General features: G+C 37.2%; 1 protein-coding gene and 1 long non-coding RNA gene across 4 annotated transcripts; one reads left to right on the top strand and one right to left on the bottom strand.

The window, feature by feature from the left end:
* Positions 1–2,264: 2,264 nt before the first annotated feature.
* LOC145580054 (tubulin-folding cofactor B-like) lies at positions 2,265–13,561 on the bottom strand. Of its 3 annotated transcripts, none has more exons than XM_081637374.1 (9): positions 13,431–13,561; positions 12,722–12,857; positions 12,497–12,648; positions 12,226–12,344; positions 11,836–11,897; positions 11,554–11,595; positions 3,491–3,624; positions 3,232–3,301; positions 2,265–2,624 (listed from the first exon to the last, which is right to left on the bottom strand). In XM_081637374.1, the coding sequence occupies exons 2-9, from the start codon at positions 12,821–12,823 to the stop codon at positions 2,577–2,579; spliced, it is 729 nt and encodes a 242-aa protein (XP_081493500.1). In that variant the 5' UTR covers positions 12,824–12,857; positions 13,431–13,561; the 3' UTR covers positions 2,265–2,576. The 3 variants fall into 3 exon arrangements, with proteins under 3 accessions (XP_081493500.1, XP_081493501.1, XP_081493502.1); XM_081637375.1 differs by having other exon boundaries at positions 13,422–13,524; XM_081637376.1 differs by having other exon boundaries at positions 12,722–12,828; positions 13,431–13,449.
* LOC145580055 (uncharacterized) lies at positions 4,592–10,745 on the top strand. The gene is made up of 3 exons (XR_014099265.1): positions 4,592–4,718; positions 4,865–4,994; positions 10,546–10,745. It is a non-coding gene; the product is annotated as an uncharacterized LOC145580055 (long non-coding RNA).
* Positions 13,562–22,485: the final 8,924 nt, after the last annotated feature.

Raw genomic sequence — 22,485 nt, 5'->3', positions numbered from 1 at the left:
ATTATTACTTGCTGCAAGTTCATGTTCATATTTCTTATGCTAGCTCCAACACAAACCAAAGCTTTCAACTAAATTGGATATTTGTTTAGTCTCAGTTCATTTAATAGGTTATAGACTTATAGTGTCCTTGAAAAACTCGTTCACGAATCGTTTATTAATTGAATCCTAATAATAAACATAATTCATCTACTGAAGAAGCTTTTTCTTAAATAAAACATTTTCACAATTAGGATTTTTGCTTGGAAAATTTATCAAAAATATGTCAACCTTTGTATGACTAACTCAAAATAAGTCAAATTTTCGATTAACTCAAAATAAGTCTTTTTAGTAGTGTTTTTTTTTAATAAGTCAAATGACCTACAACCTACTAATCAAGTCATTTTTTGAATTAAAAATAATTTATTAATATTAAATATAATTACATTAAATAAACAAATTCTTAAAAAAATCCCCCATCCCCACCAGCTCCCCACTTCAAGCCCCCATCTCCACCATCTCCCTTTCCACTAGCCGCCGGTCCGAGACCACTCCATCGCTCGGCCGCTGGTCGGAGACCACTCCATCCCCCGATAACGGTGACCCCACCCCCTTCCCTTTTCCCCACCCACAACACCCCTATCCCTCCCTTTTCCCTTTCCTGCTTCCCACCGATAACACCATCTACACCACCATCGCCACCTCAATAATGTAAACAACAACCAGCCTCACCCACCAATTTACAGCTCTAGCCGCCACTTTCGCACCACCATAGCATCCATTGCACCAATTTGGCAGTAGTACGGCATTGAAAAGCCCCAATTTGGCTTTCGATCTCGTCGCAAGATTGATGAGGGCGCGCATCCTCCAAGCATTGGTTCATCACAACCGCACAAGCAATGTTAAGGATGTCACACTTCCTTCTGGCGAATTGCCGGCGAACTAGAGAGCGAAAGAGGAGAGAGAGGGGTAAGTGTTGGGGTGGGGTCGACGGCCGGCGCCGGAGGATAGGGTGGTCTCAGCGGTTGGTGGAAGGGAGTTGGTGATGAGGGGGACTGGCAGTGGGTACGGGGTGGCTAAAGATGGGCATCGTGTCGTGCCGTCGCGGGCCGTGCCTGGCCGTGCCGAGGTGGGGCTCGTGTCGTACCATGCCATGCCAAGGTGGGGCTCGTGTCGTGCCATGCCATGCCGTGCCAAGTTTTGGCACACCCCAGCCCACGTCACGGCACGACCCACATGCCTAGCGGGCCGTGCCGGGCTGCGGGCCACCACGATTTTTTAATTTATATATATATATATATAACGTGCTGGCGGGCCGTGCCGGCGTGCCGACGATCATGCCCGTGCCTTGCCGTGCCAATTTTCAACATTTGTGTTCACGGCACGACCCACGACCCACAAGTGGGCCGCCGTGCCGTGCCACGCCGGAGTCGTGCCGGGCCCATGCCGCCCTCGTGCCGGCACGGCCCGTGCCTAGGGGTGGCTGTGGGATTATTTTAGGGTTTTTTTTTTTTTTGATTTAATTTTTTTAAAAAGGCCAACTCTATAATGATACGTGACATAATTTACCGAAATAACTGATTATCCCAAAATTCAACATGTCATGACTTATTTTAGAGCATGAGCAATGGTGAGTTACTAGTAACTCACAATACTCTCTCTCCTCTTTGTGAGTTACCTCACTATTGTGGAAAGTAACCCACAAGTTACTCATGGTAAGGGGAACACCCCACTGTTGAGTTACTGGTGAGTAACTGACATGTACATAAATTTTTTTTCTAATTTTGCTATTATCCAATTAAAAGATGACAAGTGTCACTTATAAAGGAAAATTTGATTTAGGCTCTACCATTGTGACTTATAGAAAGAGTGGTGAGTAACCTTATCATTGTACATAAAAAATAAGGTGACTCATAATAGTAACTATAAGATAGTGGAAAGTGAGGTGGAAGATGATTTGGAAGAGAGAGAAATAAATAAGGTGACTTGTAATGGTTGTGAGTTACACACCATTGCTCATGCTCTTAAGAAGATACTCTATAAAGTTCGACTTATTTTTAGTTAATAAAAAAATTAACTTATTTTGAGCTAACTGGATAAAGATTAGCTTATTTTTGACAAATTTTCCTTTTTGCTTTGGACATTAGAAAATCTCATAATCAAGTCTAATACTATTGATGTACGCAAACCTGAGATTTTCTAACAGAATTTGGCCAATAGCAGCAGTGATTAAATACTGTTGATTGTTGACAGTTAAAACTAATACTAGTAAAAAGTACATTTAACAATCACTACAAAATGTGCTTCAGATTAGGAACAAAAAAAGTGCAATTTGATGCACGCAAATCTTCAAGTCAATTGCTGTAGAATTCCGGTGACAAGACAAATACTGAAATACATATCCACAACTTTGGAAAAAACACGAACAAATGAATAAAGGATATAAATCTTTTTTCTTCGTCTATTTTCTCGCAGCAAGGCCGGTGAAGTTCCATTTCAGTAGCAGGTCAGCAATGTACTTATCTCAACTGAAGAACATTGGCAAAAGTACTTGACAAATAAGAATATTTAGATGTTATATCAGCCGTTTGGGCCTGTTTCTATATCTCCTCTTCTTCAAATGGATCACGTTCAGGAAAGTCTCCCACCTAGAAAATGAACGTTCAGAACATATAATGTAACGTTTTGATATCATTGGGGTGCCAGCAAATATCCTACTTGCAGTATCAGTCAGAAAGCTTAGATTTATTAAACTAAAGTTCACACGGACGAAAGTATTTGAAGAGGCAATAGAAAAGAACTACACAAACTCCAAAAAAAAAAAAAAAAAAAAAAAAAAAAAATTCTCCTTGGTACCCAAGACCCATGATAGATTCACAGCAACAAACTCATTTTTTGGAAAGCAAAAACTAAATATAACCAGCATTCCCAGTAAGCTATTGAGGCATAAAAGAGGTTTGAGTTCAAGAAAGATGAATAGGACTTATGGAAAGGCATGAAACTGTACATATATAAAGGCATGGCACATTGAATGTCTTGTACATACTAACTTTTTTCTAGCATAATTGAGTACACTAGCAAAGGGATGGGAGTATAGGACAGCCGACAAATCTATCTCAATGAATCAAGTAATCCGAATGAAACTTCTAATTACTAACTAATATATCAGCCTATTATCATGGTAGATGAATAGGACTTTAATGGTCCTTTTCAATATATGACAGAAAATATTGCTGGATTAGTAAAAAAACAAACCTGTACTTTGTCCGGTCTAACCATTGCACCGTGAAGTGGTGGACAATCAAAGTAGCGAGTCCCTTTGACCCTGCAACATGAAAAGCTCAAATGAACAATCTTAATATACAATGGATTACGTTTGGCTGCAAGAATTACCAGTTATCTTCAAGTGAAAGTTTCTAACAAAAGAAACACATGGTTACTACAAGGGTTATGAATTGTAAGACCATCAGAAAGTTGCTACGTGAATAATAGCTGAGGGATTTGATTTACTTACAATCCATCATGCTTCCCCAGTGGTTCATCATACTGAACTCCAACCCAGAAACCAGGGCCTAGATTTTCTGCTTGGCCGACATATTTCACAATACCACGTTTGTCTCCTGGTTGAACTTGACATCTATCTCCCACCTGAAAGAAAAGTAAGAAGTCATAGGTAGGCACAATAGCATACTGCTTTCAGCCAGCCAGTCAACCAAAAAGACATAAACAAAAAAAATTACACTAAAAGACAGGAAATGGTGAATAGCAGTAAACCAGCTAGGCTAGCATATACAAAGCTATTTTCATGCATTCAAGCATGAAATAATACCAGCAGTGATGTAGTATACCGCATAGGGCCCTTTTGATAGCACAAAAACATGAGGAGAGCAGTTTCATGGATGGGATTTTATAAAGTTAATGAACTCGTGTACTCGGCACATAATATAAAATTGTTCATAGGCTACATGAGAAGTGAAGCATAAGACATCCTTATAGTGAAAGTTGACAAATGACCATAACACATAACTAAATGGATGGTTCAATAATAGCATCAACAATCCTAGTATCCTACACAAGGTATAGGGATTCCTGAAAGCAGTTAGGAAAAAAAAGGGAATGGTATATTGAATCGAATCATATAGTTACAAGTACAGGTAATATTGAAAGTTGAAACTGATTATCTTGTTACAAGAGCTAAAACTGAAGGAACCAATACATCATCCAAACGAAAAACCAGCAAAGCATAACAATATAACATACTACACCAATCCAGTCAAGCTCCCAATAAAATTTAAAAGTTTAGACATTAGAAAGTGAAAAGGGGAATATTAAGGTATTTCTTGATATCCTATTGATTAGGGGTGAGCAAAAATTCAGGGTACCCTGAACCGGATCCGGAACCTGTTCGGAACCGCAGGTTCCGGAACCGGAACCTGTAGAGCAGGTTCCGGTTCCGGGTAATAAAACTAGGAACCTGTTGCAACAGGTTCCGGTTCCGGGTAATAAAATTTTGTACCCGGAACCTGTAGGGTACCCTGTTAGAACAGGTTCCGGTTCCGGGTACCCTGTTACCCTATAGGGTACCCGGAACCGGAACCGGAACCTGTAATTGAAGCCCAAATATGCAAGCCCAATATCAAAATTACAAATATAAGTAAGCCTAAAAGTAAACAAAAACCCTAAGCATATTCTCATTTCTCATTTTCATCAGCCGTCATCTACTACAAAACCCTCCTATATTGGTATGTAATCTATGATTTATGTATGATCTCCTTCCCTTAAATTAATTCTTCTTCTTATTTAAACTTTTAATTCTTACTTAATCCTTATTGCTGCGTTTTTTCTTCTATTTTCTGATTTTCTGATTTTTTTTTTTTTTTTTTGATAGGCATTATAAATGGATAGTGAAAGCAAAGAAGATGGAGCTTCAAGCAAGAGAACAACAAGCAAAAAGGCTGGTGATAAGCGAAAGTCAGAGGTTTGGCACCATTATTGGGATGTAAGAGATCTAGAAACGGGTAAAGTTGTTCAAGTTAAATGCAAGTATTGTGATGGAATATTGGCTTATAGTGTGAGTAATGGCACTTCATCAATGAAGAAACATTTGAATACATGTCCAAAACATCCTAAAAATGTTGATAAAAAACAGAAACTTATCTCTGTTTTTAGGAGTGCTCAGAGTGAAACAACAACCATTTCTAATTGGGAATTTGATCAAAATGCCTCTAGACTTGCTCTTGCTAAAATGATAATAGTTGATGAACAACCATTTTCTTTTGTTGAGCATGAAGGGTTTAAGTACTTTTGTAGTGTTACTTGTCCACAATTTGTTGTTCCTTCACGTTTTACAATTGCTAGAGACTGTAAGAAGTTGTATATATGTGAGAGAGAACAATTAAAGAATACTTTAAAAGGCTTAAAATCAAGAGTTGCTCTCACAACTGACTGTTGGACTTCAATTCAGAATTTTAATTACTTGTGTTTGACGGCACATTTTATTGATGATTTCTGGAAATTACACAAGAGAATTTTAAATTTTCAATTGATGGATGGTCATAAAGGCAAAGAAATTGGAAAGGTTGTAGAGACTTGTATACTTGAATGGGGCATTGAGGAAAAGATATCATGTGTCACAGTTGATAATGCTAGCTCGAACGATGTGGCTATTAGTCATTTAAGGAAAAATTTGTCTGATAAACTTGTCCTTGGAGGTGAATTTTTTCACATGAGATGTGCTGCACATGTCCTTAATTTGATTGTGCGTGATGGTTTGTCAAAAGTAAAAAATTCAATTAGTAGTATTCGTGGTGCTGTAAGATATGTTAGGAGCTCTCCCGCTAGGGCTAAATTATTTAATGAATGTGCTAAACGTGTCAAAGTTCTCCACAAAGGTTCAGTTTGTCTTGATGTGTCCACTCGATGGAATTCTACTTATCTAATGTTGGAAAGTGCATTGAAATATGAAAAAGTCTTTGATCGATATAATGAGGATGATGTTGATTTTGCAAAAGAGCTTAAAGATGGTGTTCCTAGTTTAGATGATTGGGCGAAAGCCAAAGGTTTATCAATTTGTCTTAAGAGGTTTTATGAAGCTACTAAAAGAATGTCTGGTAGTTTATATGTGACTTCCAATATGCATTTTCATGAAGTGTTGGCCATACTTACTTCTTTGTTAGAGTGGGAAAGTAGTGATGATCTTGAGTTATGTTTGATGAGTAGTCAAATGAGAGAGAAATTTGAGAAGTATTATGGAGATTTGGGGAAAACAAATGTCATGGTGTTAATTGCGGTTATTCTTGATCCACGTTATAAATTGAAGTTTGTCAAGTTCTCTCTAAAGAAACTTTATCCTCATGACTCTAGAAAGGTGGATGATACATATAATCATATACATGATGTGTTAAATCGTTTATTTGCCAATTATGTTGTGTCTTCTACTTCACAAAATGTTGCTCATTGTTCCACTTCCTTCACCATGGATGCTGATGGTAATGATCAAATGGGAGCGGTGAATAATGTAAACATGAAAAAGTTGTATGATGAGTTTGATGAAGAAGATGTTGATGAAGTTGGTGGAAAATCTGAGTTAGACTTGTATCTTGAAGCACCACTTGAAAAAAGAGATGATGAATCTTTTGATATTTTAAAATGGTGGAGTCTCAAAAGTGATACATACAAGGTTTTGGGCATGATGGCGAAGGATATTCTTGCTATTCCAGTTTCGACGGTTTCAAGTGAGTCGGCTTTTAGTACGTCGGGTCGGGTCCTTGATCAGTTTCGAAGTAGTTTAGGTCCAAAAACTGTTGAAGTTCTAATTTGTGCTCAAGATTGGTTGAGAGCTTCTGACATAAGTGTGGACATTGAGCAATTGTTAGAAGATGTTGAGAAATATGAAGAAGGTAGTACTTTAATTATAATGCATATCTTTTATCAGTTCATATGATGAGTAATTGAGTATATATAAGTTAATGAATTCATGCTTTTTTTTATTTTTTTTATTTTTAGATTTAAGTGATAGTTGTATTACACAACTAAATGAAGATGTTGGCAAAAATTATTAAGGTTGCTCCTGTACAAGCATTAAGGTAATCTAACTTGTAATTTTACTTTGTTATTTTCTTTATATTACTCTACTTTTATTTTACTGCCAAAATTATTAATTGTAATAATATACTTTTATTTTACTCCGCCAGTGGGTTTCCCGCTGCCAGTCCCAAGCCTGGATAAAGGAGGAGGGTTACGGTAGGCCAGTGACAGCCAGTATAAAACTTCGTCACATCCCATGACATGAGCCAAACAGATATTTTCGTGGGGGCGTTCCCTACTCAGCGACGCGCTGCACTTCCTAGACCCGGGTGTAGTGATAAGTATGCAAGGGTTGCTAGGTCGTCGCCCAGAAGCGACGCGCCACATTGCCCGAGTGTGGTGTCAAATGAGCAAGGGCGTGCCATTGGGGCGTTCCCTACTGAGCGACGCGCTGCACTTCCCAGACCCGGGTGCAGTGATAAGTATGTAAGGGTTGCTAGGTCGTCGCCCAGAAGCGACGCGCCATATTGCCCAATTGTGGTGTCAAATAATCAAGGACTTGGAGTTGGGATCAGGAGGGAGCGTGGGAGAAAAGAATTTAGTTTGCGGATTGGTTCTTGGAATGTGGGGTCTCTTACGGGAAAATCAGCAGAATTGGTAGAAGTAATGAAAAGACGACGCGTGAACATCATGTGCCTCCAAGAGACAAGATGGACAGGAGAAGGAGCTCGAGGCTTGGTTTTGGGGTATAAGGTACGGTATGTTGGGCAAGAAACGAGCCACAGAACAAGGAATGGTGGAGCTAGGAACGGAGTTGGTGTGGTTCTCGATGAGCGGTTGGCAAAAGAGGTGATCGAGGTCTATCGGAAGAACGATAGGTTGATAAGGCTGAAGTTGCTATGTGGCAAGGAGATTGTGAATGTTATCAGTGCTTATGCTCCCCAAGTGGGTTTAGATGCAGAAGAGAAACGACAATTTTGGGAGGACCTAGACGAGGTGGTGCAGGGTGTCCACCACTCAGAGAAGTTATATATTGGAGGGGATCTAAATGGGCACGTTGGGGCGAGCCGAGATGGCTATGAGAGTGTCCATGGAGGCTTTGGGTATGGGCAGAGGGACGCCGGTGGTGAAGCTATTATGGATTTTGCCCAATCATATGATTTAATTTTGGCTAATACTTGGTTTAAGAAGAGGGATTCACACTTGATAACTTTTCGGAATGGAGCAAATGCAACTCAAATAGACTTCCTGCTCACAAGGAGCATAGATAGACAAAGTTGCATAAACTGTAAGGTTATCCCAGGGGAGAGTGTGGTCACCCAACACCGGCTATTGGTAATGACTATTCGTCTGAAAGAGAAGGCGAAGAAAAAAGTTAGACAAGAAGAACCAAGGATAAGATGGTGGACCCTAAGGGATGCAAAAGCTAAGGTTTTTACAGAAAAGGTAATTGAAGAAGCGGATTGGGATGGAGAGGTGGATCCGGACATGACCTGGTTACGAATGAAGAACTGTTTCCTAAGAGTGGCCAAAGAGGTCTTAGGGGAAGTAAGGGGAAGAACTTCGGTACAGAGAGATACTTCGTGGTGGAATGAAGAGGTGAAAGCAGTAATTAAGCAAAAAAGGGAATGCTATCAAGCCTTAGGAAAATGTAGGAGTGATGAAACCTTTGCAGCGTATAAGGAGGCTAAGAGTAAGGCAAAGGCAGCTGTTCGCCAAGCAAAAGAAAAGGCATATCAGGAGGTTTATGAAAAGCTTGATTCCAAGGAGGGAGAAAGGATCATTTATAAGATGGCAAAGAGAAGACAAGAGGCAAGGAAGGATATTGGCATGGTGAAGTGTGTCAAAGATAAGAACCAAATGGTCCTAGTGCAAGAGGAGGGCATCAAGGACAGGTGGAAGGGGTACTTCGATGAATTATTTAATGGAAGTAATGGAGTTGTGATAGGAGATACCTCTATGAGTGATGAAGAAATCAACATGGAGTATGTGCGAAGGATTAGGAGAGTAGAGGTGGAGATTGCACTGAGGAAGATGAAACCTAAGAAGGCGGTTGGCCCTGATGGGGTACCGATAGAGGTGTGGAGGTGTTTGGGTAAGATTGGTATTGATTGGTTAACAAACCTTTTCAACAAGATATGGACGGCTACAAGGATCCCACAAGATTGGAGGAAGAGCACCTTGGTCCCGGTTTATAAAAACAAAGGAGACGCTCAAGATTGTTCTAACTATCGAGGAATTAAGCTTATGAGCCATACTATGAAGTTGTGGGAAAGGGTGATTGAACAAAGGTTGAGGGCATGCACAAGCATTTCAGATAACCAATTTGGTTTTATGCCTGGGAGATCTACTATGGAGGCAATCCATTTGATAAGACAAATGATGGAGTTTTATAGGGTAAAGAAGAAAGATCTTCATATGGTCTTTATTGATTTAGAGAAGGCATATGACAAGGTGCCAAGAGAGATACTTTGGTGGGCAATGTTGAAGAAAGGTATCCCACGAAGGTATGTAGACCTAGTTAAGGATATGTATCGGGATGTGTCAACAAATGTGAGGACATGCGGAGGGTTGACAAAAGATTTCCCTATTACAATCGGATTGCATCAAGGGTCTGCATTAAGCCCTTTTCTTTTTGCAACGGTTCTAGACGTATTAACTAGACCAATTCAAGATGAGGTTCCATGGTGTATGCTGTTCGCAGATGATATCGTTTTGGTGGATGAGACTAAGGATGGGGTTAATGTCAAGTTGGAGCAATGGAGGCAAAGGTTGGAATCTAGAGGGTTTAAGCTAAGTCGGAGTAAGACTGAATATTTGGTATGTCGTTTTGGCACTCAGAGGGGGACAAGCAATGAAGTGGTGAGTTTGGATGGAAAGGATTTGACCATGAGTGAATGTTTTAAGTACCTAGGGTCGATCATCCAGAAGAATGGTGACATTGATCAAGACGTGACCCACAAGATTAAGTCAGGGTGGCTTAAATGGAGAGCGGCCACGGGAGTGCTATGCGACCGCAGCATTCCCTTAAAGTTGAAGGGAAAATTCTACAGGACTGCCATAAGACCAGTGTTGCTCTATGGTACAGAATGTTGGGCTTCTAAGAAAGAGCATATTAAAAAGATGGAGGTTACGGAAATGCGCATGTTAAGGTGGATGTGTGGAAACACTTTAAGAGATAGAATCAGAAATGAGGTTATTCGCAAGAAAGTAGGTGTGGCGGGCATTGTAGATAAATTAAGGGAAAATCGTCTGCGTTGGTTTGGACATGTAAGACGGAGACCCGAGGGTGCACCGGTGCGAAGAGTGGAAGAGTGGGACCATGGAGGGATTAAACGAGGAAGAGGGAGACCAAAGATGACTTGGTTGGAAGGAGTGAGGAAGGATATGAAGTGCATGGATTTACGTGAGGATGAAGTTTTGGATCGTAAGGGATGGAGGAGAAAGATTTATGTTGATGACTACACGGAATAATCAAATTTGGTTCATGTTAGCCGACCCCACTTTTGGGATTAAGGCTTTGATTGATTGATTGATATGTAGGTATCAAAAGTCTTACTTCATGGGCTATCAAGATTCAAGATGCGAATATGAGATTGTGTAATAAAATTTGTATTTTTATCATATAAGTTAAGTATTTGTATTAAATATACTAGACAGTAAACAATTAGTGTTGGATTGTTATTTGTAAGCTTTTAATTTATGGTAAACATCCTTTTTTTTTATAACTTTGGAACAATTTAGTAATTTTGGAACAATTAAGCTTACTTGAGACAGGGTACCCGGTTCCGGAACCGGAACCTGTAGGTTCCGGTTCCGGGTAATAAAATTAGGAACCTGTTGCAACAGGTTCCGGTTCCGGGTAATAAAATTAGGAACCTGTTGCAACAGGTTCCGGTTCCGGTTCCAAGGATTTGTACAGGGTACCCTGCTACGCTCACCCCTACTATTGATATAATGGTAAGAGAATGCACATTTCTTTCACTAATTTAAAGATGCAGCACAACTATTTCAGAATGCCTGTAAGTTATAAGTTATGTTGCACAGTTGCACTTGGCTTTTCAACATTGAGAATAGAACAGGGCTACAAAAAAGATAAGTGACAACACCCCCTATACATTCTAGTTTCCACCACACCCCCCCCCCCCCAAAAAAAAATAAAAAAAAAAAAAATAAAAAATAAAAAAATAAAAACTGAAAGAATGTAGTAAATAGAGAATGTTAACTGAAAACTCTAAGAATGTCAAATACCGAGTGGTTGTTATAGTAAGTATGACCAAATAACTACTAGTAATCTAGATTCTCAGTTTCAATATCTTCAAGGAGGTCAGAAAAAGCAATCTGGTAAGCCACTGGCTTGAGGGCTGGTATGCTCTTCTTTAGCCCCTGAGCATTTGTTTGTACGCCAAACATGAGTAAAGCATCATCTCATTACATCATACGATAGCATCCCAGTATAAAGTGCAGCTACATGTCACGTGACATACAGCTCCACAAATCAAACAGAGATGGACTGAAAGTGGTAATTGCTAAGAACAGAAAATAACTAACCTTGATACTAGCACAAAGATCTTCCATGTAATTTTCAGGTAACTGCATAAGAGGAAGAGCAAAAATTGTCAAAAAAAAAAAAAAATGGAGGTGTTGCAATCACATTCAGACCAATTTGAGAGTTACACACTTCACCAGTAATAATCAAAGTTAGATGAATAAGATACATTTACATGTACAAATTTCACAGAAACACAGCAGACTAGAAGAGCAGATTCAAAACATACAAGATGAGCAATATCACAAAGATCCCATATGCATAGCAATATATTCAAGGCTTACCTTAGTACTGGCACCTGAAGGGCTTTTAAGTTCTAACTTTTCCTTGAATTTTCTAAAAGTACCTACAATATCAAAACATTCAAATTAAGAAGGATAGGAGAAAAGAAGTCCAGAACGATTTCCTATAATTGCTTGGTAGAGAACATTTGGAGTAAAGAATATGCACAAGACTAAAGATAGTCTAGCCAACATATTCTTAAATATAGTATTTAAAAAAAAAAAAAAAAAAAAAAAAAAAAAAAAAAAAAAAAAAATTGCATCAATGATCATACATTAAAAATAAGCTAAGAAAAAAAATAAAATACACCCCAAGAAAAAAGATAGAAACACTAAAATGTATTCAGGATACTACAAAAATATGTTTTATAAAGTAGTTTTTAAGATACTTGCCATGACGTTGTTTATAGGCTTCATCGGAAATTTTGTATTTCTCCACCAAAGATGTGTCTTCCAGCCAGCCACCAGAAGTTACTGATGCTGGGTCAAGATCTACAACATGCAGCCGATATCTTTGGTGACCCATTGAGAGAGAAGAAAAAAGAAAAGTATTAAAAATGAAATTCATCTAATTTAGATACCAGACACAATATCAATTGAAAATATTGCACAGAATTAAGTCAACAACAAATGCAAAAGAGAAAATTACGGGTAGCTATCTTACCCATCCATTGGAGAATAGAACCCAAAGGATCTTGCATTATCAGTGAGATCAGCAATTTTAGCTCCTGCATCATCATAAAGCTCAAGGGACATTGACTCTACATTGGTACCACATTTTTTCCACAGCTTCTCTTTCATGGCTTCAACAGTCATCTGACCACATTATATCACATTAATTTTATTTAAATTAGGATTTTCCAAATTAAATGAAAACCAGCTCACGAACCTCAAGTGGAAAGCGAACATCAGCGTTGAAGCTTTTGAGATTCGAATGTGTTACACGACAAAGGACTGACTCATCGCCTTCAATTTGCAAACGAGACCCCATCGAACCTGAAGATTATTTCAGAATGTCTTGTTTCCTGAGACCCCAAAAACCCTTGCATATAAATTTTTATGATAGAAATAATAAAACCAAATTATTCAGCACAAAGCCCTACATAGTATATATACAAGGGTTGAGATTTGTTAAGAAGCATAGTTAACATGAGAAGCCAAATATATTATGGATACATCAAAAATATATTTTAAATACATTAAAACTACATTCCATATACAGAAAATTCTAATAAAGGTACAATTAGGACTAAAGGCTATGGAGCACACTCTTAAAGAAACTAAATTGAGCATCATTTACCAAAAGCTATGGATCAAAACATAATAAGTATGCAAAATTAATCAGCACACTGGAAATTTGATAACCTTAACGCTACAATAATTCAATTAAGTAGTTCTCTCTTATTTATACAATTGAATTTAGAAACCAGCTTCAAACAATAGAATCCAAAGCTTGGGGATTGGAACATCTTTGAGCATATGAATTGAAAGCTGAAGCCAAATAAAAAATAAAAAAAAAGGAATGAAAATTTAAACATGTTTCAGAAAATAAAAATTAGAGGAGCTTGCTTAATATTAATTCTTCTCACCCTTTTCACCTTAAGGCTGATTCTCACATGAGCTAAAGTGAGAAAAGTAAGAAAAGAGGGATAGAAGTGAGAAGAAAAGAGGAGAATATGAGGATTTGGGTCAATGACAGGCAGGAACAGATATTAGTACACAAAAAAAGACATGGTAACACTTGTGATAATGATACAAATTATACAATGACATTTTATCACACTATAAAGATAAGAGTTAGCATAATAGGAATCAATTCTAGCTTGCTAGGGAGTAGTAAAAAAATAATATGACACAATGGTTTAACAACTTGGACATGGACAAATTATACACTTGTGATAATGATACAAATTTCTTGAAATTTTACCTAAAATTAATGCATTTTTAGAAAGAATTTGTTAAAAAGCACCTCATAAAAGTCCAACATGGTAAGTAACCACCTTATACAATTTAATTGGCAAAAAGAAACCTTTTCTTTTTTCTTATTTTCTTGTCAAATGAAACACTGTCAAACACCCTTTTTTTTTCTTCAATTTTTTTTCTGTTATTTTGATATTTTTGTATTCTAAAAAACTAGGAATTCTTCCCATTCGAAGTTAAAACCGAATTCACTTGCTGAACCAGTCCATCCTCAAATTCTGCAGCCCTATAACAACTACTTAATTCCTTATTTAAATACGGTTTTTCATGATTACTAATGCACATTATTTTTGGTTGCATTTTTAATTGTAATCGTACTAAGTTCTAACTCAAATATTCCCAATATTGACAATTCAAAGAGCAAGCATTTTTAATAACTGTATTTTTATGAACAGATAACAATTTTGAATCTCAGTGTCCCACAAATGAAGCATTGCCTCAATTTAGCAATTGGATGGGCTAATCTTTACTCAAGATTGCATAAACCGATAAAAATTGGCAATCTCAATTCTAAAACTTTATTTTTCGGAATAATAATACAAATAACCCTCTTCAAAACAGTAAATGGGGACACTTTTGGTTCTTCAAAATTAGAGCTAAAAACATGCTAAATGAACAATTGTATCCACAATTAGTACATAATTGGAACGAAAAAAACTGCAATTATAAACCCTAATTCAACAAGAATAATAACGAATCAGAAATCTTGAATAAAAAAGAGGAAATCATTAGAATTACCTGCTTCAATTTTGGGTCAATTGAAGTTTAGTGAAGCAAATTTGAATATTGATGAAGAGATCCAACTGGTTGTTGTGTTCAATTGGGGAAGAACAATGCCAACAAACAGAGAAAATACGATTAGAGAAATTGGAGAAAAAAAAATTAGAAAATAAGTTACCAGTAAAAAAAAGGAAAATTTGTTGACAATAAGCCAACCTTTGGGTGGTTAGATTAATATAAGCCAATTTTTTTATTAATTTAAAATAAGTCGACTAAGGTATTAAGGTAAAATATGACACGTGTCATTACGTTGTTGGTTCTTTTTTTAAAAAAAAATAATTAAGATCTAATTTTTGATTAATTATTAAACAATAATTAAATTAACAATTAAATGATTATAAAATAGAAAAATAAAATAAAAAAATCTTAGCCGCTACCCCTACCAACGACCGGCAAACAACCCCCCTCCCCCGCCAACGGCCAGCGAACATATGGTTTGGCTGCCCATTCTTGTTCCTCCACCCCTCCCTTTTTCCCTTTACTGAAAACAGCCTAAGCACGGGGCTTAGTCAAGCGGGACCGGGTTGCCTAATGCTTCGATCGAAGAAAACAAATTTGTTGTTTGTGACTAATTATAGCCTAAAAGTGCATTAATAATTCCCTTTGTTATTGTTTGTTAGCCCAATTCAATGATTCCTATTCCTATCCATTCACCGATCGGTGGAGGGAAAAGGATGTCGCTGACGGTGAATGGAAGTTGTGGGACGACAACGTCGGGGAATGAAAATAGTATATTTGGCTATTTCACCAAATGCTACTGAGCACTTTTTTTTTTATTTTTTTTTTATTTTTTATGGAAAGCCGACGAAACGACTAATTATTCATACTCAAACAAAAATCCAACGCAACTACATCTTCTACCACACTTGGACAACTCCAACCCACACCCTAGTAGAGTACTCAAGGGGGGCAAGGTAAGCCATAGAGTGGGCAACAACATTAGCTTCTCTAAAAATATGAGAAAAAACAACATAATAAAAAAACTTAGCAATAGACTTAATCTCTTTAGCCAACAAACCCAAGAAAGAGCCCTTACACCTTGAACCATTTACCAGTTTCACCAAATGCCATCAAGGTTTTCAAAATTCACCAAATGTCACCAAATTTTTAAAAAATTCACCGAGTGCCATTAATGACTAACGGTCGTTAAGTTCGTAAGTCATTAGGGTTTAATCATGACACATGTCACGATATGATTGGTTAATTTTAATCATTTATTTAAATTAATAATATATCATTTTTTTTATCGATTTTTGTGACAAAAATTGTCTGGGTAAAGTTTTGGGAGTTATTTTAACCCTTTATAGGTTCAAATTAAGCAATTGGCAAAAAAAAAAAATGTAAATGCCCCGTTTCATGTGTCGAAAAATATCTTGATTAGCTAGTCATTTTTTTTAACTACAAAAATTGATCAGGAAAGGTTTTGGAGGTTATTTTGACCCTTTAATGGATTCAAATTAAGATCGGAATTTGCAAAAAAAAATAACGTAAATTCTCCGTTTTGTGTGTCAAGAAATATCTCGATTAGCATATCCTTTTTTTTTTAATTGTGTAAATAGTCCAGATAAGGTTTTGGCAGTCAATTGGGCCCACTATGGGTCCAAAATAAGCTCGGAATTGGCAAAAAAAAAAAAAGTGTAAATGCCCATTTTTGCGTGTTAAGATCATAATTTTTTTAACCGTAAAACTGCAAAACGAGGCATTTACGTTAATTTTTTGCAAAAAATGAACTTAAATTAGAATCTTAAAGGATCATAATGACCCCTAAAACCTTACAGTTCAATTTAATGGTTAAAAAAGACACGTTATTTTTTTTACACACAAAACGGGGCATTTATGTTATTTTTTTGCCAATTCCAAGCTTGATTTGCTTCATAAAGGGTAAAAAATAACTTCCAAAACCTTACTCGATTAATTTTCATGGTTAAAAAATAATGACTCGCTAATCGAGATATCTCTCGACACACAAAATGGGGTATTTACGATATTTTTTTTTGCCAATTCCGAGATTAATTTGAAACCATAAAGGAACAAAATAACCACCAAACTTTACACGAATAATTTTTGTCACGAAAATCGAGAAATTTTTTATTATTTTTATTAATTAATTAAATAATTAAAATAAAGCAATCATATCATGATTTGTGTCATGATTAAACCCTAACCTAATGACTAACGGAGTTAACGGCCGTTAGTCATTAATGGCACTCAATGAATTTTTTGTAAAACTCGGTGGCATTTGGTGAATTTTGAAAACCTTTATGGCATTTGGTGAATTATTAAAGTGCTCAATGGCATTTGGTGATATAGCCGTAGTATATTTTGACATATAAATAATTTGTCTTGGTGTAGTATAGAGTACAGAGTATAATAATTTCATTTTGACAGGAAGTAAGGAGTATAATTTATCACGATATTAATCTTTTGTTTTATAATAGATGCAATAAGTGAATAAATGATGATTTCAGTAAACTGCAAATTGTGCATTATGACCTAATTTGATTATCTTCTTTGACCTCTTACCTACCAAAGCTCTTTAATGAAGGAATTATGTCTTCAACAAGTGCAATTACTAGATATATTAAGGATCACTATTATGGAGATATGATAACTTGTTATTCGATATGATTTTAGGGTGACTTTGAACCCTGTTTAATTGATATATTGGCGTTTTGGTTCACTTTTACTCTATTTTCGTGCAGTTTTTGTGTTTCCCTTGTGTAGACACCCAAATGTGTCTCCCCAAAACCAAACCCAGTGATGAATACCTTTTGCGTCGAATGATTATCGAATGAGGTGAAAGTGTGAAAAGTCAAGTGTTGCGGTTGGTTTTTATTAAAATTCTTTCTCTCTGTTTTCGAAAACAATTCTATTTTATGAAAACAGCCAATCCAGTTAGTTTGGTCCACGAAAAGGGTCCAATAATAGTGTAGTTGGATGGGGCATGCAAAGAGCTTTCCAACGATATATTATAAGCCCAATTCCGATGAATAATGAGGAAGTTATGGCCAAAATACTAAACTGGGCTCGGTTTGATCTTTACATGCGGCCCAATGATCTAGGGGAGGGCCCAATGTTAATTATTATTCCTAAAGTTATTAGAATTAATTATAGTCTTCTAGAATTCTCTAGAAGGTTCTCTTTAATCCTAATAGAATTAGAATTAATAATTATATTTTGATAAGTTTTATTTGGAATAAAATATTATTTTATGAAAATACGATTTCAGTTTTCATACGGACTTTACAAATTAATTTTGATTCATATGTGGACTCCGTGTTGAAAGCGCGTAGAAATCCAGGCTGTCGCCAGACGACAGGCCTGTCGCCACGCGACAGACCCTGTCGCCTGGCGATAAGGTCGGTTTTGCAGCGACAACGTGAAGTTTTATTCCTTATCAAATTCTACCTATTTCCGGACTATTTTCTTATAAATAGGGTCATGAACCTCCGTTTTTAATCATCTACAACAATCATCTTTCTCTCTCTAAAGCTAGAAGCTTTCTCTCCCTATTCCTTTTCTAAACCTTCCCTCTTACAAAATTCCGCATTCACAAGATCTAGACACACCTAGCCAAGTTCGAAGTTGCCTTCACCCTAGACGTGAAAGGTTATAATTTCTGAGGGTTTAGTCCCTAATCTCTATTTCAATTATTTGATTTTATTGTTTGATTTTATATTTTCCTTGAAGTTACTAACGCGTGTATTTTGTTATTAGAAAGAGGTACTAGGCATCAAAGTATGTAATCTTATTGCTCTATTCTTGTAGAAAACATGTTTAAATTTGTTTGATTCCTAGTATCATGTTAGGATGTTATTATTGCTTTCTAGTATCATGTTTAGGGAAAAGGTTATAATATCAAATATGCTTATTATGATTCCTGCGATGCTTCCTATTTCTTTCCTAATAGCATGTTAGTATCGTGTTAGGGATAAAGCTTTGATCTTTATTGCTTAGTGACATGCTAGGGTTTGTTATTAATCTTGTTAGTATCATGCCTAGGATCTTGCTATTATTATGCTTTAGCTTTAACATGATTGTTATTATGATTATGATAATTATGATGATTATTATTATGTTGCTTGATGTTTATTCATTGTTATTGCTTGATCACGCCCTCTCTTGCAGGTTTAAAGGGAATTTGTACTTGTAATCACGCTTAATAAGATAATTAATCTTGTTTAGGGTTAATTTGATTATAATTCAAGTGATCGCCAATAATAGTTTTTTTGTGCATTAAGTTCAACCAACATAGATAAACAGGTTTAGGGTTAACCTGTTGTTTGCATGTTAGTCAGAAAGCGCACATGAATACGAGAAGAATGAAGTAGAGGCCTATTTTATAGGGCAGGTTCAATCTCTTTTAGGTTGGATTTGTACCTTCATCCCCGAACCCTATTTGGTTCAAAACCTTTTGGAGTTGACGATCTCATGGATCGTTAAGGGGTGTAATCTTCACCTTGTGAACGGTTTACAAGTTCCTAAAACTTGTTGGCGACTCTTTTGCTCTAGCTTCCTTCCCTTTGGACGCCACCATGCTTAAGTGTATGATCACAGTGGGGTTCAAGCTTGGGTTTAATGGCTTGAAATATTCCCTACAGTTTTTGGCGACTCCACTGGGGAGGATTTCTATTTTAATTCCTGAAATCTATTTTGGCAATTATTTAGAATGAGTGGATGAGACTCGAAAAGTTCTAAGTATTTTATGTGCGTAATTTTGATTAGCATTATTGTCATATGCATAAAAAAGGTCCTTATTGGATAGACCATCCGAAATGAGTCAAAAACATAGGATTTTTACACGTAGGAAATTTGAGAAATATCTTTCACAACTAGAATTGAAATAATACTGCGAAATCTAGAAAATTCTAAGAACGTAGATACCTGCTGAGGCATGTAGGAACTAGCGTCTAGAAAACAGGATTGTCGCCTGTAAAGTGCTTCTGTCGCCTGGCGACAGTTCTGTCGCTTGGCGACAGGGGCACTTTTGCGGCGATACTCCCTGTAGTCTGGTGCCAAGTTCTTCCAATACCGAGCCAGAACTCTGCCTTCTTGTTTTGACCATTTCTAGCACTGTTGGCTCGATTCTACTTCCTGATTGAGTTTTTCTCACTTTTCTGAAACCCATATGTGTTCTACATATGGACATAACCCTCTAGGGGTTCACGCTCCATCTACCCAATCGAACGCTCCTGGCAACGACGGGTACGTCCGAGTTTGTGAATCTACCAAACCATGGAAGCAAGTTTTTAACTTGCGGGGTCCCATCCACTTGCGCCAACCCTTCCAAAGGTAAGGCTTCCGCGCGGTGCATCCGGACTCATAACCATGGACCCTATTTGACTAACCCATATCCCGAACTTTAGAGAACTAGAGCCATGGTTAGGTTGCAAACTCATTGCATCATTTTGTGACTACTTGACTATTTGTGCATTCTTTGCTTGTGCATACCTTATATGTGCTAACCGTTTGTTTGACTTGTGTTTAAGTCTAAATAAACCAATTAATGACTAAAAAGGACTTTGTCTAATTAATGAATTAATTAATTAATTTGACTAATTAAAGACTAATGAAATAATTAATCTGACTTAGTACGACTTTAGGCATGTCCCCTTAGAGTACAATCACTGGAAACAGTCCCAGATTAATGTTCCAGAAATGGCGCAGGAGTTTGGGTTGTGGCGCTGCAGTTTATTGTTTGTTGCCTGGCGACAAGCTTTAAATTGTGGCGACAGTTCTGTTGTTCCGGCGACAGTCCAGATTTTTACTCGAGTCATCACGACGAGTCTAATAAGCAGTCTGTTAATCAGTTTAATCAATTTGTTAAGTAATTAATTAAGTCTAGGCACCTAGTCCCATGGTCATACACAAGAGTCAAAGCATGTCACTTGCACTCACTTATAAAACACACACTTAACATGTATGTCACCTTGATCATGTCTAGAGAGTCTTGAATGCGTGTTTTCCGTCATTTTTTTAGGGGGGTAAGTCGGATATTAATCCTCCAATTAAATCACTTGTTTGAACCCATTCCCAAAAATATACACCCTATTTTTGTTTTTTATTACCATAAAGTCAAAATCAATTTGAGTTAAGTCAATAAAACAAATATGGTTTAATCTACAGCGCGTGGTTAAGAAAAAAAGGGCGTTTAATCAAGGACAACACTTTTGTTCAAATCTCACTTTTTGATAAGCCAATCAATCAAAGAAGGAAAGCTAAGAAGACAATGGCAAGTCAGGAAGAAGTCAACGAACTCAGGGGACAGGTAGCTAACATGGCTGAAATGTTGAAGAGTCTGACTCTTCAAATCAATGACCCTGCAAGACAACAACAGATGAAGCTCATCCAGCAAAGCTTGAGCAGATTATCTAATGACTATAGATTGCAAGGCATTAGCTCACAAGGGGTCTCGGTGGACAAGGATCTTCTTCCGCAGAATTTCAATGCCAACGACATCCCGAAATTCAAAGCAATGGATAACCCTTATTTTCATTTAAGAGCTTTTGAAACTGTAATGAATATTAAGGGAATAGACAAAAAAGCTTTTCATTCTGTATTTTCTTTATCTTTAGAAACCGTTTGTCGGCAATGGTATTTCTCTCTTGATAAAGAGAAAACCTCCAGTTGGGAGTCAATTGTAAACGCTTTCATCGATAGATATAAATGCAATATTCAAGTTGAAACTGATCATAGGGAACTTGAAATACTCAAGCAGAAAGAGAATGAAGGCTTTACTTCCTTCTTTAATAAATGGAGGGAAACTTCTGCAAAGATGGTTGAGGTGCCTAGTGTGAAAGAATTTGTGAGGATGTTTATCAAGAACCTCCAAGAAAAATATTCCAAGCATCTCAAATACCAAAATAACTTGCACACTTTCAAGGCCGTCTATGACATTGGTATCAATATTGAAGACGACCTAGCTAAACAGAAAGCTGCTAACGGTACCTCTAGTAGTGGCTGGAAAGGCAAGAAGAACGACAATCCTTCTTCTTCCAAAACCACCCACTCAAATAATGTTAGCACCTTTAATTTGAGTGAAGTCCTCGCCATGAATAATCAAGGACAAAAGAAACCACTTAGAAGGAACTTTACTCCTATTGGTATGAGTTATGACACCGCATTCGATCGCTTACATGCAAAAGGTTTTATAACTCCCATAGGACCGTTTGGGGACCCACCTGTCGAGAAGAGGACAGCTAGCTAGAACCCCAATGCACATTGCAAATATCATCAGGGTAGGGGCCATCTCACAGAAAATTGTTGGAAGCTAAAGGAAGCAATCCAAGATTTAATTGACAACAACAAACTTCCATTGCCCCCTGCAAGAAAGAAGCCAAGTATCAATAGCGCACCACTGTCGGATTCCTTGGCTATTTCCGATGAGGAAAATCAGGTTGACCCCTCAAACCTCATCAAACCTGTCGAAGTTATTGAAGAAGAGGAGGAAATCTTCGAAGATGCCGAGGATCATTTTCCTTGTGGACAAGAACCTGCGACAAAACAAGAAGTGTGTATCCTTATTCAGGTTGTGTTGGAAGTAAGAGAATTATTACGCGAGGCCATGGAAGTGGTAAAAGAACGAAATGAACTACTCAAAAGTAGACCTCTTCCTAAAGAGAAGAAATCATTCTCCCTCCAAGTAATTAACACACCCAAAAGGAGCAATAGGCTATACACTCCAATTGGAACTTCTTATGCAAACATGTTCAAAATGCTCTCCGAGAATGGTAAAATTCAACCTCTCGAATCGAGACCATTTGAATCACTAAAAAGGACAGATAAGTACTACTGTCCATATCATCAATTGGGAGGACATACTATAGAAAATTGTTTCAAGTTCAAAGACTTGGTCCAAAGATTGATTGATAACAAGAAACTAGTTCAAATCCC

The sequence above is a fragment of the Chenopodium album genome, chromosome 14, assembly GCF_948465745.1.
Source record: "Chenopodium album chromosome 14, dcCheAlbu1.1, whole genome shotgun sequence".
Lineage (NCBI taxonomy): Eukaryota > Viridiplantae > Streptophyta > Magnoliopsida > Caryophyllales > Amaranthaceae > Chenopodium > Chenopodium album.
This window is presented reverse-complemented; position numbering and strand designations above follow the sequence as displayed.

Excerpts from the sequence above, each read along its gene's own strand:
- LOC145580054 (XM_081637374.1), bottom strand. The coding sequence starts at position 12,823 with ATGGGGTCTCGTTTGCAAATTGAAGGCGATGAGTCAGTCCTTTGTCGT. Across the intron at positions 12,345-12,496 it reads TTCTATTCTCCAATGGATGG|ATATCGGCTGCATGTTGTAG; the intron begins GTAAGATAGCTA and ends GGGTCACCAAAG. Across the intron at positions 11,596-11,835 it reads CTTCAGGTGCCAGTACTAAG|TTACCTGAAAATTACATGGA; the intron begins GTAAGCCTTGAA and ends CCTCTTATGCAG.